Below are 17,403 nucleotides of genomic sequence, written 5' to 3'. Positions count from 1 at the left end.
TGGGGGGCTGAGCCCCCCCCCAAGCCCCCCCGGTTCCGCCGCCACTGGACAGGGATCTTTGAAGGAATAGTTCCATCTCTTGCATAGGCGTAGAAGCCCAATTTGATTTTTTTTTTGGGGGGGGGGGGGCTGTAACGACTTGCCCGAATAATACAACCAACATTTTTCAAACATTGATTGATATATAAGAAATGGTATTTATAATGTAAGTAAGAGATACTTCAGAATCACAAGTGTCTTGAAGATAATGTTCTAACGAATGCCACAAATACTCCACTGTTGGACGGAAGAATCTCACTGTCTGCTTGGAGATTAAAAAAACTAACAACGAAATACAATACTATAGATCTCTTGGACGCATGCTCTAGCGCGACTATCTTTATTAAAAACGCCAAAAAATACTCCACGATGGAAGTCACCGCTCTCACTGACTGCAAGACAAGACAAACTAAAAGTAAAAGAAGATAAACAAAGACCTAATAAAGAAATAAAAAAAAAACACACACACTAGAACGTAATTAGTGTAATAACTCAATAAGCTAGTCCGGAGTTACACCGTGGAGGAGTATTGCGCAATAGGTCAATCAATTTGGTTATTGTTTGGTATTACATCCCACCGTACGCAATCGACAGCATAAATTGTGTTCCAAATGCAGTTGTCAGTAGCGTGTAGGTAACCTACGAGAGGAGGATTGTATCACAACATGTTTTTCATTTCCAAAATCTACATTACAGGGGCGTCGGAAACTATTTGGGATTGGTACGGCAGATCAGAGTGTGCTCATGCATCTATCATAATTATCGGGGGACGTTTGGTAGGTCAAACTACGCTACGCGGCACCATGTGTTGGCGCGTAGCGTAATGGAGAAAAATTTTGAAAAAATGCCTCCCAGATTGCAGAAATGGCACTTCCCGAGCTTAAAAACAAGACCCCTGCCATGCCAGAGTAGTCACATTTAGCCTACTTGCTTGTTTCATTTTGGTTCTTTATTTTTTGCCATTTTTTTTCTTAGTCCTACTTTTTTTATTTTTTTTTATTTTGCGCCGTGAATATTGGTCCGGCCGTACCGGCTCCGACGTCCCTGACATATCATGTTGTTTGTGCCCAAATAGAAGCAGCTTCGTTATAAGGTGAGGAACCAACTGCAGGGGCTTTCTAGAGGAGTGCAGCATTTAGAAAAGAGTATGTGGAAGGGGAGGAGGAAGGGGGGAAGGGGGAGAGGAAAGGACAGGACTAGATCTCAAACTGACATTACTGAAACAGACACCCTCCTTGACTTATGATACTTGACACTATTGTGCGATAGTATAACATTAGACTGAATGGTAAACGACTGACCTGTCATATGTCACATATACGGGTACAACGCATGGGCAGATGTCACCTCCGAACCAGCTTATATTAAGAGACTGGATTGCTATTAAAATTTCACACAACAAAATTGTACCATTAAAAGTAGAAAAATAATGATAAGAGAAACTCAAATAACAAACATAGTAAAACAATATAATTAATATAAAATTATGACGTCCTTGCGGACTCAAGAATTCAAGGGCAAACCATATCCGTAGGAAGATTGGTGGTATTTAACGTAAAACATAAGTAAAACTAAATCGATAAAATTAACAATGTTATTATATCATCTGTATTGGCTTTAAACCATTACAAGAAACCATTTTGTAAATAAAACCTTAAACTGACTGGCAGAAAATTATATACAAATTTGCAAACATGTAAAGAAATATTGCCACGACAAAGAGCTTCTCAAGTCAAGTAGTTTTGAATCCCGTTGTACCTGTCAATTTATTGCTCTTTTCAATATTTTGCCAACTTCCTCTCAAATAATTTTTCAGAACATTTCTTATTCTGACTATTACCACAAATGTGAAACCAACCTTTCTCCATCTCGGAGAGGTACATCTAGTCTGTACTCTATCAGCCAATACTCATAGCTAGTACAGTAACTACTGTTCATGTTCCACAACCGTGCATCAGTAAATAATGCGCTGTGTTCGTAACACGGTTACATACATGTGTTACAGATGGCCCAGTAATTACTGCAAGTTTTTGCTTACTGCAAATTTAAAAGTTTAAAATTCTTAAAAATTATATAAAAAAAATATAAAAAAATATTGTCATTATTTTTTTAATTACTGCAAATTTTCACCTGTCGGACACGTAGTTCAAAGTGTAACAGCTTTCCAGTAATTACTGTGGCAACTGTGACACATGTTACCGTGTTGCGAACCCAGCGCAGTATAGTTACTGATGCACGGTTGTGGAACATGAACAGTTGTTACTGTACTATAGCTATGAGTATCAGGTGAATCTATCCGTCAGCGCAGGTCATTGACTATAGCTGAATTCAATTCCAGTTTGGTTCTTTCGTTTTTCATTACCTTACATTTTGTACCAAAGTCGAAATGTGCTACCTTATTTAGCAATTTGTGACACACCTAACAATGACCGGCCTACACGTGAAAGCGTAATCACAATGACATCCCGTGTTATTTATTAAGCATTCCACGACCAATGAGGAGTCGAAAGAGATGGCAGCATAAGACACTCATGGTGATGTTGGTCAAGTTTCTCTCCACCTTTCCCTCGAACGCCCCCTCCTTTACGCAACCAACCACCCACCTTTACCCCTACCCATCCAATGCATTTATCCAACATGTACCATCCGCACCCGCACTGGGCACTGAGCAATCCCATGCCACTGTTCATTATCAAAACGATAACAAATTTGAAATGTAGGCCATTGCACGAACTCCATAAACCGCGGTTTTTTCCACTCGGAAGAAATAGGTTTCTTCCAGTTTCTTCCGGACAAAATGGAAGAAACTCATTTTTTGGGGAAAAACTGCTGATAAAGTTTCATAACAACCTGCAATGATTTCTAACTATGTAATAAATGGACAAGAAGCGCTATAGTGTCATATAGGTAGTCTATATGTAGGTTTGGAGCACATGACCTGCCTCTAGCATATACTGTACACAATATAGCACTAGGCTACTAGAATCGGACAATTCAGGGAACAACTATGGGCAAGCAATATTTTGCAGACCAGAATGGTCCTGATTATAGCCCAGTTCTTAGTTAAAAACTAGTGTCTGAGTGGAGGGGCAAGTGTTCCCTGAAACTAATGTAGGCCTACTACAATGCACACTCATTACTACGATTACATTGACCACTATGACCATATTTTGTGGAGATTGAACTCAAGACATGAGGGTTACAGATTCGACTGGAAGTTGTAGTGTGAAATGAGGGCTGGCTCTTGGCCAGCTGTGTTTAATTGTGGATATTTGTTCTTTTGCTGTTGGGATGACAAGTCCTCATGTTAACTACAAGTTGTAATTTAGGGAGTTGCAGAAATTAAACTGTTGCCTAAATCAACAGATATTGTTCGGCTATTTTCTTGGTGTTCATTGTATTAAATCCTCAGTGCATGGGCCAATCCAGGTTAATCATTCATACAGTATGACCAGTTATGCAATTCTGGTTGATGGGGGGGATCGCGAGATGATAAGTAGTCCTTCAATAAACGTGATTTATAAGCAAACATCTTTTGGTGTAGAAAAACAACCCTAAATTATAATCAAAAAAAAAAATTATCATATGTTGATGGTTTCAATGGTATGCATTTCAGTCAGATGGTGGTAAGCTATTTGTCTCTTTATCATGTATGTGGGCTGTACTGCGTATATGCCAATTTGCACAGTTTCTTCCAGTTTCTTCCGGAAGAAACTGGAAGAAACCCGGAAGAAACAGGTTTCTTCCAGTAAGTTCCACGTCCCCGGAAGAAATAGGTTTCTTCCGGAAGAAACCGAACCCTGTCGTAAATGATTCTAAAGAGTAGCTGGTCTCAATATATGTGTGTTTATACATCTAATTATTAGCTCTAATATACTTCCACAAACCGAAACACCTTTCCATCAAATTTACTAAAATTACTGTAGGAGCTAACTCATTCGCGGCATCACAATTCATATTTATTTATCCTGAGTTCAGAAAAGATGCCGACGGCTTGAAGCTAGCTGAATAATTAAAAGTAAACTTCAACCAAAATTTGAAACAACAGTCATTTCAATCCACCAACACTATGCTACCTTTGATACCCCAATACTGTGACAAATCAGCATATCATTAAGGTAATCGCCATTTTAATTTATCTTACAATATTGTCTATCCATATGCTTTTCAATCAATGCGAGAACGTTCTATGTGTCCTGCCAGGCAAAATTAAAGTAGCCTGCCAGCATTCAGACTATTTAAAAACAACTTTACAACTATCCTCATTAAAGGATTTTATATTTACAATGGTTAATTATCAATTACATTTTGCTGATCATGTAAAGTTATGAAACTATGTACAAGTTACATTTTGAACTACATCGTCGTGAGATTTGTATTTCGGTCATTGTGCAGTCTTATCTCCATCAAGCCAAATAAGTGTTCTGTTGTCTTCCCACTTTTTATGGAACATGTTGAGTCGCCACCAAATATTATATTCTTGAATCCAGTTGTGGTCTCCACAGCGGTAGCAACTCCCAAACCAATTGGCCCCGTATGGATCAAAGGATTTAAGCATAGGATGTTTTGTCATTTTTTCGAAATAATGAACAATTTTGCAAACCCCTTCTTGAAAGACTGGAAATCGATATTTGAACGCCTGTTGTTGTACTTTTCCTTTTCTCCTCCAATCAAAATACGCGTTATATAAAGTTTCGTTGCTGCCTACTTTATTAATATATATAGCAAGGTCTTCAATGGAATCAAAGTCGTCTGCGTGTATATAAGAATAAGGTGGCATTAATCTACTATATTCCTCCCTGGTTCCACCTAGTACTATAGGAACAGACTCCCAGTTCTGTAGAGCATTCCATACCTTTTCTGACAAATACTCGCTACAACAGCTATTTTCTAAACTCACATGAAATTTGTATCCCTTAAAGATACCTTTGGCAATTTCTGTATTCCTTCGCAGAGTTAAGTTCCCACACTCTCCGTACATGTCAATAGGAATAAATTCTCCAAGATCTTTAACAAATTTTGTTCTGTCCCAGCCTAATCCACCACAGTGCCTTGACGATACCCATGAGGCAAACTTGGGTTTCTTTTTAAACCAATTAGTACTGTTGGTATCCGACTTTACTTTATCGTAAGGAGTGTACCAGCCATAAGCACCGTGTATGTCAGACGTTGAATGGAAAGTGAAAGACCAATTATATGTATCGTATCTGTAGACTTTTGGCGGCAAAAAGTCTGGTACAATAGCAGCAGGCTCCTGTGTTGCAAATATCCATATTTGTCCAGGGCTACGATAGCTGCGTAAGGCTTCCCATTCTTCAAGTTCCATTGGTCCAGTAGTAAAAAACACCGCGTCGGCCCCAGCTACATCGGAAGCGTTCGTAGTGAAACGGACAGTGACCGGAGCTCCGTCTTTCTTACATGTATAATGACAAGGAAAGTCGACGAAATGCCATCCGGGTTTTTTCTTGAAAGCAACGAAATCATATTTCGACTTCTTTGGAAAGTGAATATCTACGACGGATTTGTCGACGGATTTAACGACGGATAACTTCCGATCATTCTGTTGTTTGAAAGTAATGAATTTATCTGGAAATACAAACTCGTGCTTGGATGTACCGTGTAGCCAGACCACTGTAAATACTACACATATCACTACAATGTAGACAAATCGCTTCCTTCTGTTTTCACCAGACATATTGCACAGATATTCCCTCCCACAGTCACGGAGTTTTTAAAATGTAATGAAAAATCCCAATACTTGCTTCGCTTCAACGGTTTTCGAGATCTGTAATCAAGAATATAAATAAAAAAAGAAATAGTAAACCCGTGAATGGAAAAAAGTCCAGGTTCCCCATATGATATTCAATCTAGGACATGATAAAACACGTATCTGGTTACAACTTTCCTAATTCAATTCAATTCAACTTTATTACAACAAAACAATGTTCGAAGAATTTTACAGTGATGTCATCAGAAAAGGGGGACTTAAAACATGACAAATGGTTGAGGGGTTTACACAAGGAAGCCACTAAAGCTTGTGGGATGTGAATCCCATTTTACAGAGAAAAAAGAAAACATGCTAAGGAATGGAAAAGAACAATACGGTTAAACAGAATAAAGGATAAAACATTAAACAGAAAGAAAAGGGCAACTCATGGCTAGATAACAATATCAAAATGTTAAATTAAATATAATCAGATAATAAAGTAGGATTTATATTTTCTTTCATAGCTTCGTGGGGAAGAAGAATCTTTGATCGAGTCTGGGAGAACATTCCAGGTACACGGTCCTACATATCTTATGTAACCCTGGCTAATTGCGAGTCTACAGAAAGGTATAGGTGTAATCATAACTATCTCTAGTGTAGTTACTATGACTACGAGGAGCAAACAAATCGGAGAGTGAATTTGGTAATAAATTGTGGCAGGATTGGAACATGAATACGAATGATAACCAAATGAGCATATTGCCGGGTACTCGATTTCGTGGCTCGGTCGGTTTACCCGGGTACCAGTTCATTACGTATTCAACCTTAAAGGTCGTGAAGACTCGCGCAAAAAGAAACGGCTAATGCCGGTAATCTGACCTAGTTTCGAATGAGGTGTAACATAAGTGTTAGACACCACCATCGATCCCAGAAAATACACACACAGCTTGCTACCGTCGGTAATTAGACACTAGTGTACAGTCAGTACATACAGCTGCGGTTTATACCCACAGCACAGTGTACAAACAATAAAGCGATGGACATCTCAGGTCCAGCTAAAGATACAAGGTATCACGTTTCATTACTGTTTGCATTTTGTAGCGACACAAAAAAAGCGTCACTTGCAAGCAACAGAAAGTTAACCTTTTTTGCGGATGGCGGCACGCGGTTTGGGGCGAGTCTTTAATGCCTTTAAACCCAACTCGGCCGATACTATAACATATGGCTAATGTTACTACGTATATTATGCTATGCGGGCATTCAGTAACGTAATGGTAAGACTGTTAATATTTATTTATTATTTATTAACCTTTAAAAGGGTGACTCGGTTAGCCAAAGCTAATCTTCCCCGAGGCCCTAAAATACAATCAATATAAAAAGAATATTATTATAAAACAATAAACAAAGAGTAAGACTATTAAACATACAAATATACAACAGTAAATCACATAACTGTAAAAATGGGTATAGAACATAAAAGCGTAATGAGATGATTAAGACTTGAAAAATTCATTGACTAAACGTTTAAAAATAGGTAAAGATTTGGCATGTAAAGATTTGGCAGCGTGGCGAGACTTTATTGTAAGTTGCGCTATATAAGAACTGTGAATTATTATTATTATTATTATGCTTGCATTCAGCTGGCAAACTATTCCATTCTTTGGCAGCTATGAAGGAAAATCTACGCTTGTGATATTCCGTTTTACCATCTTTCAGGTATAAGTTACTTTGGGTCGTGGATCTCAAATTGTGATTATGAATTTCGTGTGTAAAGTTGAATAACTGGGTTAGATAATTTGGGGAGAGGCCATTCATGGTCTTGTACATCATGATCAATCGTCGTATACGTATTTGCGTATCGACAGGGTGCCACTTTAGCATTTTAAATAATTCTGTCGAGCTTTCTTCCCGAGTTCGTAATAATACGCGCTGCTGCTTTTTGCATATGTAACAACTTTTGTAAATCATTTGCTCCTCACGTACCCCAGACTATACTACAATAATCTAGAATGGGTCGTACATACCCATTATAGAAGATAATTTTCGTATTTAAATCAATATATGGTTGTATGCGTCTCAGTAAGGCAAGGCGATTTGAGACTGTTTTACAAACGTTGTCAACCTGAATATGCCAGGATAAATTGTTATCAATTTTTACACCTAATAGTTCTTCATATTTGACAGTCTTGAGAATTTTGCCCCCGAGTGTCACAGAAAGAGTATTTGCATTGTCAGGTAATGAAGGCAGTCTCTGACCAGATCCCATCAATAATACCTTCGTTTTAGTGGTGTTGATTGCCATTTTATTTCGGTCACACCAGGCACTAACTTTTTCCATGTCTCTTTGCAATTTGTTATTCAAGTTAATGGTAGATGTATCACTGGCATAAAATGTTGTGTCGTCAGCATACATATCCGCTGAACAATATTCCAAAGTGAGATCCATATCATTAATATAAATTAAGAACAGAAGTGGACCAAGAATGCTTCCCTGGGGTACACCACATGCAATTCGTCTTGAACTCGATAAAACACCATTTAAGTATGTGCATTGACTTCTATTAACTAAATAGGATTTGAACCAATTAATCGCTTTACTCGATACACCATAAATACGTAGTTTCGTTACCATAATCTCGTGGTTTACCAAATCGAATGCCTTACTGAGGTCTAAGAAAACAGTTCCCAAAATATACCCCTTATCAATAGATTCCATCCACTGATCCACAACCTTCAATAGCGCCGTTTCGCATGAATGCTTTTCCCTGATACCCGACTGTGTATTACGTAAAAGGTCAAACTTATTCAAATGCTCACTGAGGGCTATAGGTGGACATGTTTTTCAATTATTTTTGAGAGAATTGGTAAAATTGCAATCGGTCTGTAGTTCGATAAATCATGGCGGGATTCCGTTTTAAAACTCGGGATAACCTTAGCTTCCTTCCAGTTACATGGAAATACATCAGTATCAATGCTTTGATTTATTATTCGTGTAATACTGGGAGTAATTTCAATTGCACTTATCTTTAATACATGCGCACTTATTTCATCGAGACCGGTCGCTTTGTTAGCGACATTTTTCTTTGCGTAAATTAACTTGTGAACTGATTTATTCGGTCAAGTTGCATATTTATATCAACTGCTTACAAGATATACTAAAGTTACTACTCAAATTCAACACATGCGATGGTTCCCCAATCATATATTTTAGTGATTTATGAAAAAGGCACTATAGCTATCTATAGATTAGTTGGAAACAACGTACAAACTGTAATATCAGTCAAACTTATTATTAAAATGGTTGTGACGAAACCGTATTCTAGTTACACAAAAGTACCCATCATTGAAGCACAGGTTTTAAGGGGAAATGAAGGGCGGTAAAAAAATACCACTAAATGAAATAGTCAAGTTAACTACAGTGTTGCATATATGTTCAAGTGTGTGAATACGTTCATATACTGAGCGTGTATATATTAATGTTATTGGAGCATGCCAGCATTACTGTTATATTCATACAGTACGCGAACAACATAAGGTGGCGTAAAGACACGGTACCAAATCGACAATTCCTATGCTGAGGGCTTCGATTAACAATGGAATTTGGGAATACAATTACCTCAGTCGACATGTTGCAGCTAAACCTAAACGCGTATTTCAAGCCAAATCAAACTTCATTAGTTGCGAAACAATTGTATAGATTTATATAGACCTGGTGTAGACAGTCCACTGTTTGCATACTGCCTCATACTTGCATGAAAGGAATGAACGAGTGATAATGGGAACATTGTGACATTGTTTGTTGTATTGATTGGCGGGACAAAAGACAATTGAGTACATAACATGACGTCACACGGTCTTTCCGTGTCTAAGGCAAGATGTTACAACTGAAATACTGAAGGAGAAAAAAAAACATGCAATCTAAATGGAAGGGTTATAATGTCTTTACGGTATACATACAATATGCAACGCTGTGTAATGCGTACGTAAATTAAACTGCTGACCAATCCGTGTATTAGAAATATGACATGTATAGGCATGATGTAATGAAACAGAGTAAAGTGTATAATGAGGAAATGTATTTTGTAAAGGGATATTAGAATGAAGTCTAAAATATCCAAGTGATGTCAAACGAGTATTTCAAGAGCTATACTTTGAAACCGCAGGCCTAGATGTACTTTTATACACTGTATTGCAGACTAGTGTATATAGGCCGAGAGTAACCTTAACTGGGAATTTTGCATTTCAGTTATGAAAAGTACCAATAAAGTGTAATTATATTTTGCCGTTGTGGTGGGGGGGGGGGGTGGGGAGCGGTGGTTAAGGTTAAATTGTAGTCAATCTATTGGTGCCTTCTTCTCAAGTATAAAGGAAAACTAATATACACAGAAACACTTGATAACTTAACCCAGGAGAAGGTCTGAATTTTAAATTTGAGCAGAATATACTTTGGGGACAATATTTCATGTACCGATTAAAACGGCTAGAAACCGTTTGGGAGAATTATCCATTATTATCGAAGGGTCTCTTGGAGTTTATGTAATGTTATAATTATGGTAACTGTTTTGTCAGTGATGTCACATTCAAGTATTAATCGATAAAACTAGAATTTAGAATCTTGACTATAAAAACCCGTATGCATTATACACAATACAAAAAACGTGATTACCCGGATGATTAATTACTAATTTTATTTTATTTGATATCATACCATCATGTATATGACAAGTAATGCACTGAAAAAAACTTTCCTTTTCGTTCATTAATTATGTAAGTAATTAGTACAATTAATGTACTAATTAATGTACTAATTGAGTACAATTTATACGTTCAGCGTGTTATGTTTCAGACTAGAGATTACATCCTTCCTGGCTAAAATGGAACAATTACTAGCTAGATTGATTATGGATTAAAGAAAGGATATAGATTGGCATTCCTGAATGCTAAGAATTTTAACAGGATCTTAGCTTTTCCGTTTTAAATACTTAACCTTGCTTTCCACACGGTTCTTGACTAGGACACCCCTCTGCTACTGGTCACTTTAAGTTCTAACTTAATTAATTAATTAATTAAACTAAATTAACAATGCCCCGTGTCAGTGTTATCTAGGTGCTGACATAGTTTAAATGAACCCATGGCAACAGTTGCGGGTTCCCTCATAATTGTCCGAATCGGTGGCGACGATTTCGCCAAGTAGAAGTTAATAAGCAGCTGCGCGCGGGAAAGCATGAAAACCTAGATGTACTGGTATGTGTACACTGTATGACAGACTCGTGTAGGCAGTGAGAGTTAGGGTTACCCCTAACTGTGAAATTTGCATTTCAATTATGACTGGAATTAAAGTGCCGAACGGTATGATGAAAACAACACTACACTACGCATTGCAATATTGCTTTACAAATATTTCATACTTACATTATAACAACAGATCCGTCCAAAAAATAAAATAAAAAGCAATTATCCCGAAGCAGAAGTGATAATCCTACGCGGTAGCCTAACTGTTATTATTACAAGTATGCACTTGCTTAGTTACTTATATACTGGCAAACAGTACATCGTTCGTTCCATGAAAACATGTACGCATGCGTACCACATAGACTTATGTTCCGGGCTATGAATTTCCCCCGATTATTAAACCTTTTTGCTCGCGAGTATCCATAGGAATTAATTTTGTTCGCAGCTTCTCGGCCTTTTGGCTAAGATCATGTGTAGTATCTGTTCCCTTTCGAGGGGAATGGTGATGCACACCCGAAGATGATCACACAGTCAAAGTCCCGATGCCTGGGGACTGGGGTTGAGAGCGGATCAGTCGTTCGGTAGTTTGGTTTTCGTGCCCAGGTTCTCATGGGCGACTTTTTTCTTAAAAAGTAGTATGATGTTCCCCTTCGAGGGGAATCGTGATAACTACTTTTATTTGTTTATGACAATCGGTGCATTTTTCTTTTGGATACACTCTTTAAATATTATGTCTGACGCTATTCGTAAGATAAGGAAGTTAGACGAAATAAAAAAGGACGTGGCTATTCTTATAACTAGTTGTAACAATTATTTATAAACTATTCTTACGACAAAGGCGAATTCAAGCGCAGTAAAGTAAATAAAGCAACTGCGCATGTAGTAGGGGTAACCCTAACCCTAAACATAACCCTAAACCTCAATCCTAACCCTTACCTGAACCCTAACCGGAAATTATTTTTACTCCTTCGTCGTAAAAATAGTACTCCTGGTCATAAAAATAGCAACTGCGCATGCGTAGTCGGAAATTATTCTTACGACTAGTCGTAAGAATAGCCACTTTGAATAAAAAAAGAAAGATTGGTTACTTACACTGAGTCGCATAACAACATATGGTTTTAAAGTACCTATGTTTCCTTAACAATGTTCCAGGTTCACGTCATTAGTCGCATAACAACATATGGTTTTAAAGTACCTATGTTTCCTTAACAATGTTCCAGATTCACGTCATTAGTCGCATAACAACATATGGTTTTAAAGTACGTATGTTTCCTTAACAATGTTTCATTCCGGCGTTGCATGAGCCTTCCCTATATACAGCTTACTACTATTGACAAATGCTGCATGTCCTTCACAACTACAAGTATTTGACTAACAGTGTTACTCTATGAGTTACTGAAATGCAACGGTCTATCGATTAAGCTAGATAAAACGGTCACCCTGTCCTTTGTGTTATTTGTATAGCAGACAAAATCTCTCTGCATCATAAATACATAGGTTTCTGTACAGAGCAGTCCAACGACCATCGTTCAACCTATACACGCCTAGACAAAACATACATAATCCCCTCCCTGACCATGCACAATGGAATTAGTTTGGAATAATCAAAGCCCAAACGTTTTTTTCTTCTTTTCTTTTTGACCTATATTTCTCCGGAGGTCCGTTTTAAATGGGGTGAATTTCTTTTTGCTAAACTCTCATGTAAACGTAAAGATAATAATACTGTAATATATATAATATCCACATGTAACAAAACCATTTCTATAATGCTTTAAATCTCCCTAAATCTTGCTTATTTTTCACAGAAATCGTTCTTTGATCTAAGCTCTGTAACATCATGTTACATGTATGTATGTATGTCTTTTTTAGATCCTCCTGCTAGCAGGAACTCGCGAAGATGCCTCATTAGCTTATCAAAGCCGCTAGCTGACCGAAGTCAGTCTCTTACATTCAGACAATTCAGAAAACAAACATACAATCTGCCAAATTGAAAGAAAAAAAAAAGAGAGAGAAAAAATACTATAACAATAACTTGTGAAAACATGCTATGACAGTCAAGGAAACAATTGGGGGCTTATACATGACATATACGACGAAGGGGAAAATGATTACGTCATCTGAGACACTAAATGCCCCGGTAGGTGCATGCATGGACTTGTTTCAAGGGCGTAGGAACCGGGGGGCTGGGGGGGCGCCAGCCCCCCAGTGAAAAATGTGGAGGGGCGGAAGTATCATTCCGCCCCCCGCTTCGCAAGTCAGAAAACCCCTTTTTCATTTCCAAATGAGAAAAAAAAATCTCATTTGGAGCACCAAATTGCATCTAAGGCCTGGTGAAAATACAAAATTAAGTTTACAAAATGGAGTGGGTGTTGAAGTGTGCTATATTGCACCAAATTGCATCTGAGGCTACCTGAAAATGCAAAAAATTCCAAAGGGGAGGGGGACACCCTCTCCCCTTAGACCCCTCCCCCAGGCCGGCCATCAGTTTTCAGCCCCCCCCCACTCAAAAGTACCTTCCTACGCCACTGACTTGTTTACCTCTCCGGCATTTGAACATGTATACCGGACAGCTAAATCTCCCATTGTGAGATGCTATTGATCGTAGCTGACGAAGAATTAAGGCCCTGATCAATATCCAATTGTTACCCTAAGACCACTATAATACCCCCTATACAATCGGCTGACTAGAGACACTATAGTTGGTTGTATCTATAGTCACTGTGACATGTGTACACTCTTAACCTATTCTACGTACAGTTAGCTGTGTACACTCTATCAGTTATAGTGATATGTGTACGCTCTATAACTTACCCGTTTTTTTTTAGCAGTTCACCTTTCGATGGCCTTGAATTTTTTGACTATATGTAAATCGTGGGTCAAAAATGTTAAATTCATAGAACTCTGTGGAAACCACGTATAATATTACATAATTATTAGCGAGTTATTTTCCGTATTAATCAACGCATATCTGAATTCCATTTTTTTTATATTTTTTTTTATCGAGCCGTGACTCGAGTCACTGAATTTTCAAATTTACGAAAATTAACGATTCAACTCGACCATAAAATAAATATAATTTTTCTTTTATTGTTTATTAGAATAAGTTATATTTTGTTATGTCATTAATGTAATCGTTTATATAATTTGAAGCAAATCCGAATTAAAGTTTGAAATAGATTGTTCATTTGAAACGAAAGATATTACAATAATGGATGGGAAAAAATAAATAATAATAAAACCTCCCCAAATGAAATCGCAAATAATGCTCTCGAGTTCTTTAATAAATCCTTTTGGAAGGTTTGGCAAAACCAAGAAAAGGAAAGCAAATTGGGATCGAGGGAACGTTTTGACTGATATTTAGACCAATCGGTGTCATGTCTCCACCAGACCAAACCGGAAGCCAGTTTTTTTTTCAGTCCAGACAATTATAAATTGGTAGTTCAAATAAAAAAGGTCGTCTCTGTTTTGAGTAATAGAAACATCGAATCCGTATAGTTACAGGATCAAGGTCGACATTCAAAGCTAGATCATTAATAAACATATAGGGAGATTTATTAAAGTACGGACCCAAGGGTATTATATTACACTTAGAAATATTAGAAATATTGATTTAATATTAGAAATATTGATAGGAACATAGGCGTAGGAGCCCAATTTGATTTAAGGGGAGGGGGGGGGGCTGTAAAGACTTGCCCGAAAAATATAACCATCATTTTTCGCGCGCGTTCAACATGTTAATGTGCATATCATATTAGCAATCAGCGGTTGTTACATCACATGCCAGTAACATACAATCATTTTCCGTGTTAGTACCCTTCCATATTGGTTATTTAATTATCGGGGAATTCGTTACAACAATATTGATGATAATAATATCAGTTTAACCATTGAAAAACACATTGCAAATTATTCTTCTTTCAGTAGGTGCCCGAAAAATTCTCAGCAAATTGCCGAATTTTTACCAAATAATTTGAAAAACACACTGCAAATTATTCTTCTTTCAGTAGGTGCCCGAACATTTCTCAGCATATTGCCCGAATTTTCAACAAAAATGTTTGGTTGGGGGGGGGGGGCTGCAGCCCCCCCCCCGCCTCCTACGTCTATGGATAGGAAGCCCAGAGGCTGATTCAAAATCATCCAGAATCATAAGGGTTTTCCTCTTAGGCAAAAGGTCGTCTACTACCATCAATAATATGGTCTACTATACCATCAAGGAAAAAAACATATAGTGTCGTCTTCGTATTTTGATAATTTCATTATCTCATTTCTATCTATCATAATACCTTTATTATAAATATTTGAGGTTACTTTTAAAGTAAGAACTTCCACACAACGTTTATAACATGAAGTAAGGACTCAAGAGACGTCCCTTTCTAGTCCCCTCATCCCTGTCTAGCCGCCCCCCCCCTCCCGGATGTTGAAATTCCCGTTGAAGAGCGATTATTACAGACTCGAACACTCTCTGACTTAATATTAACGAAACTATAAAAAAAAGGAAATACCAACGACATGAAATATTTTCTCATCTGACATGATCAAGTAACGTTACACTTCAGCCTAAGACGGTAACTTTGATGTATTATTATGAATGATTAGCGTAAAACTGAAATTATAAAAATAAAACATATTATAGTATTTTATACGTCTACCAACAGGAAAGAAATGACTCTTCCTGCAGGTGTTAAAGAAAGCTATTATACCCAGATTAATGTATGTCGTCCAGTTACAGAGTTGTTGACAATTAACAATTCATAACCATGGACGTTAAATATGAATGTTAAGAGACTGACTTCGGTCAGCTTGCGGCCTTGATAAGCCAATGAGGCTTCTTCGCGAGTTCCTGCTTGCAGGAGGATCTAATATACATACATACTCACAAACAACACTTAGTCAACCGATTAACGTCACCATAAATTTGTCACAGGATCGGGTTTTGAATTTTCAATGGTAAGCAGAACATTTAGAGAACAATATTGTTAGTGCATTTACATTACTAAAAGGAGAACAAAATTACACAAAGAGAAGAAATACTTGCCGAATGAACCTGAACATTTTACACTTCCGCGTCTTCCGCGATGGAAGTTAAAAAAGTCTGTTAATCACAAGAAAAGCACATCGGTATGGTTACGTGAATGTATACGTATATGTATATAGGCGCTAGTATACATAATATCTCCATACAATAATCTTACTTCATTTTAATATACAATTTCCTCTGTCTGTCGTAAACTTAATTGAAATAGGAAATTGAGACCGTTTACAATGCACTGTGAACATTCGACACATATACTCAATATGTAGTTTACAGACTCGCTGTGTTGTTATTAATATATGCATAAATACATACAGGTATAGTTATGATGTCATCGGGAATATATACAAAAAAAAACGTAGGATAACGTCGGACGGTGACATTTCAGTTTGATAAACCAAAGTACAAGCAATCTAGAAACACAACTTCATGCCTTGGTTTTTTTTTTTTTTTTTGCTTATAAAATATGTTTAATGCTTTGTTTTGTAGAAAACAATGTTAGTTTTGTACGTAATCGACGACAGCTCAGTGAAAATATGTGTACGTCCAAACTGATTGCAACAACAACCCAGAATATTGAGCTTACCACAGATTTAAAGGAATCATGTCTGGTGGGAGATTTGGATACATTGTCCTTATAGTTCTTATTTTTCGCTCTCTAACCATGTGAAAATTGTCCCCATTCGACGTGTTCTTCTTGTAGAAATCTGTTTTTCAAATCACCAGTTGCTTACTAAAAGCACCATCTGTTCGAACGCATCAATTTGGTGATTGATAGTGCAGGCAAATAGGCAAAACGAGCGACTTGAAGTTAGCACTCCCATTTCGGCAGGAAATACACTCTCGCGTATACACGCACATGTGATTGCCTAATATATATAACGTACAAATCGCGAACGTACATATAGCGTTGCACATAATACACTCTCACACTCAAACCACAGTTCATAATCCGTTCGAAATCGCTGAAATAAAATTCAAGGATCAACTTTACAGTTAAAGGAAGCTTGAAAAGTATTTGGAACATCAAAAGATGAAACTTGGCGGAATCGATGTCAGAGCAGAATGTAGTGCCGAGAAGCTTAGGCTTCGCAGAACTGTCCGATTAGTGTAAACGTTAGCGTAGGCTTCATGAGAACAATCTTCGCGCTGGAGCTGGACAGCGCGATGTACAAACAACGAAGAGTCTGCTGTTAAAACTTACCTCGTGTTACACAAACATCACGAAATCACCGATGCACTACACATATGATGGCTCAACAATTTTTGAAAACATGTGTAATTTATAAGAAATTTCACCGAAAATGAAGGAAGAAATTAATCTGTATTCAAACGCGGTTTTGTTGTGATTACTGTATGAACTGTATAGAGCGTGTGTTATGTCGCAATCTGC

The 17,403-nt window shown here is 37.4% G+C and overlaps 1 protein-coding gene and 1 pseudogene across 6 annotated transcripts; one reads left to right on the top strand and one right to left on the bottom strand.

The window, feature by feature from the left end:
* Nucleotides 1–347: 347 nt before the first annotated feature.
* On the bottom strand, nt 348–17,352 carry LOC139982048 (alpha-(1,3)-fucosyltransferase 7-like). 6 transcript variants are annotated; one of them, XM_071994555.1, is made up of 2 exons: nt 17,215–17,352; nt 348–5,824 (listed from the first exon to the last, which is right to left on the bottom strand). In XM_071994555.1, the coding sequence occupies exon 2, from the start codon at nt 5,732–5,734 to the stop codon at nt 4,424–4,426; it is 1,311 nt and encodes a 436-aa protein (XP_071850656.1). In that variant the 5' UTR covers nt 5,735–5,824; nt 17,215–17,352; the 3' UTR covers nt 348–4,423. The 6 variants fall into 6 exon arrangements, with proteins under 6 accessions (XP_071850656.1, XP_071850652.1, XP_071850655.1 ...); XM_071994551.1 differs by lacking the exon at nt 17,215–17,352 and adding an exon at nt 16,014–16,112; XM_071994554.1 differs by lacking the exon at nt 17,215–17,352 and adding an exon at nt 16,010–16,043.
* On the top strand, nt 11,420–11,496 carry LOC139983940 (U2 spliceosomal RNA; annotated as a pseudogene).
* Nucleotides 17,353–17,403: the final 51 nt, after the last annotated feature.

The sequence above is a fragment of the Apostichopus japonicus genome, chromosome 16 (assembly GCF_037975245.1).
Source record: "Apostichopus japonicus isolate 1M-3 chromosome 16, ASM3797524v1, whole genome shotgun sequence".
NCBI classification, from domain to species: domain Eukaryota; kingdom Metazoa; phylum Echinodermata; class Holothuroidea; order Aspidochirotida; family Stichopodidae; genus Apostichopus; species Apostichopus japonicus.
The sequence above is the reverse complement of the archived record's forward strand: the minus strand, read 5'-3'. Positions and strand labels throughout refer to the sequence as shown.

What these genes read in the sequence shown, in the direction of transcription:
- LOC139982048 (XM_071994555.1), bottom strand. Translation starts at nt 5,734, where the DNA reads ATGTCTGGTGAAAACAGAAGGAAGCGATTTGTCTACATTGTAGTGATA.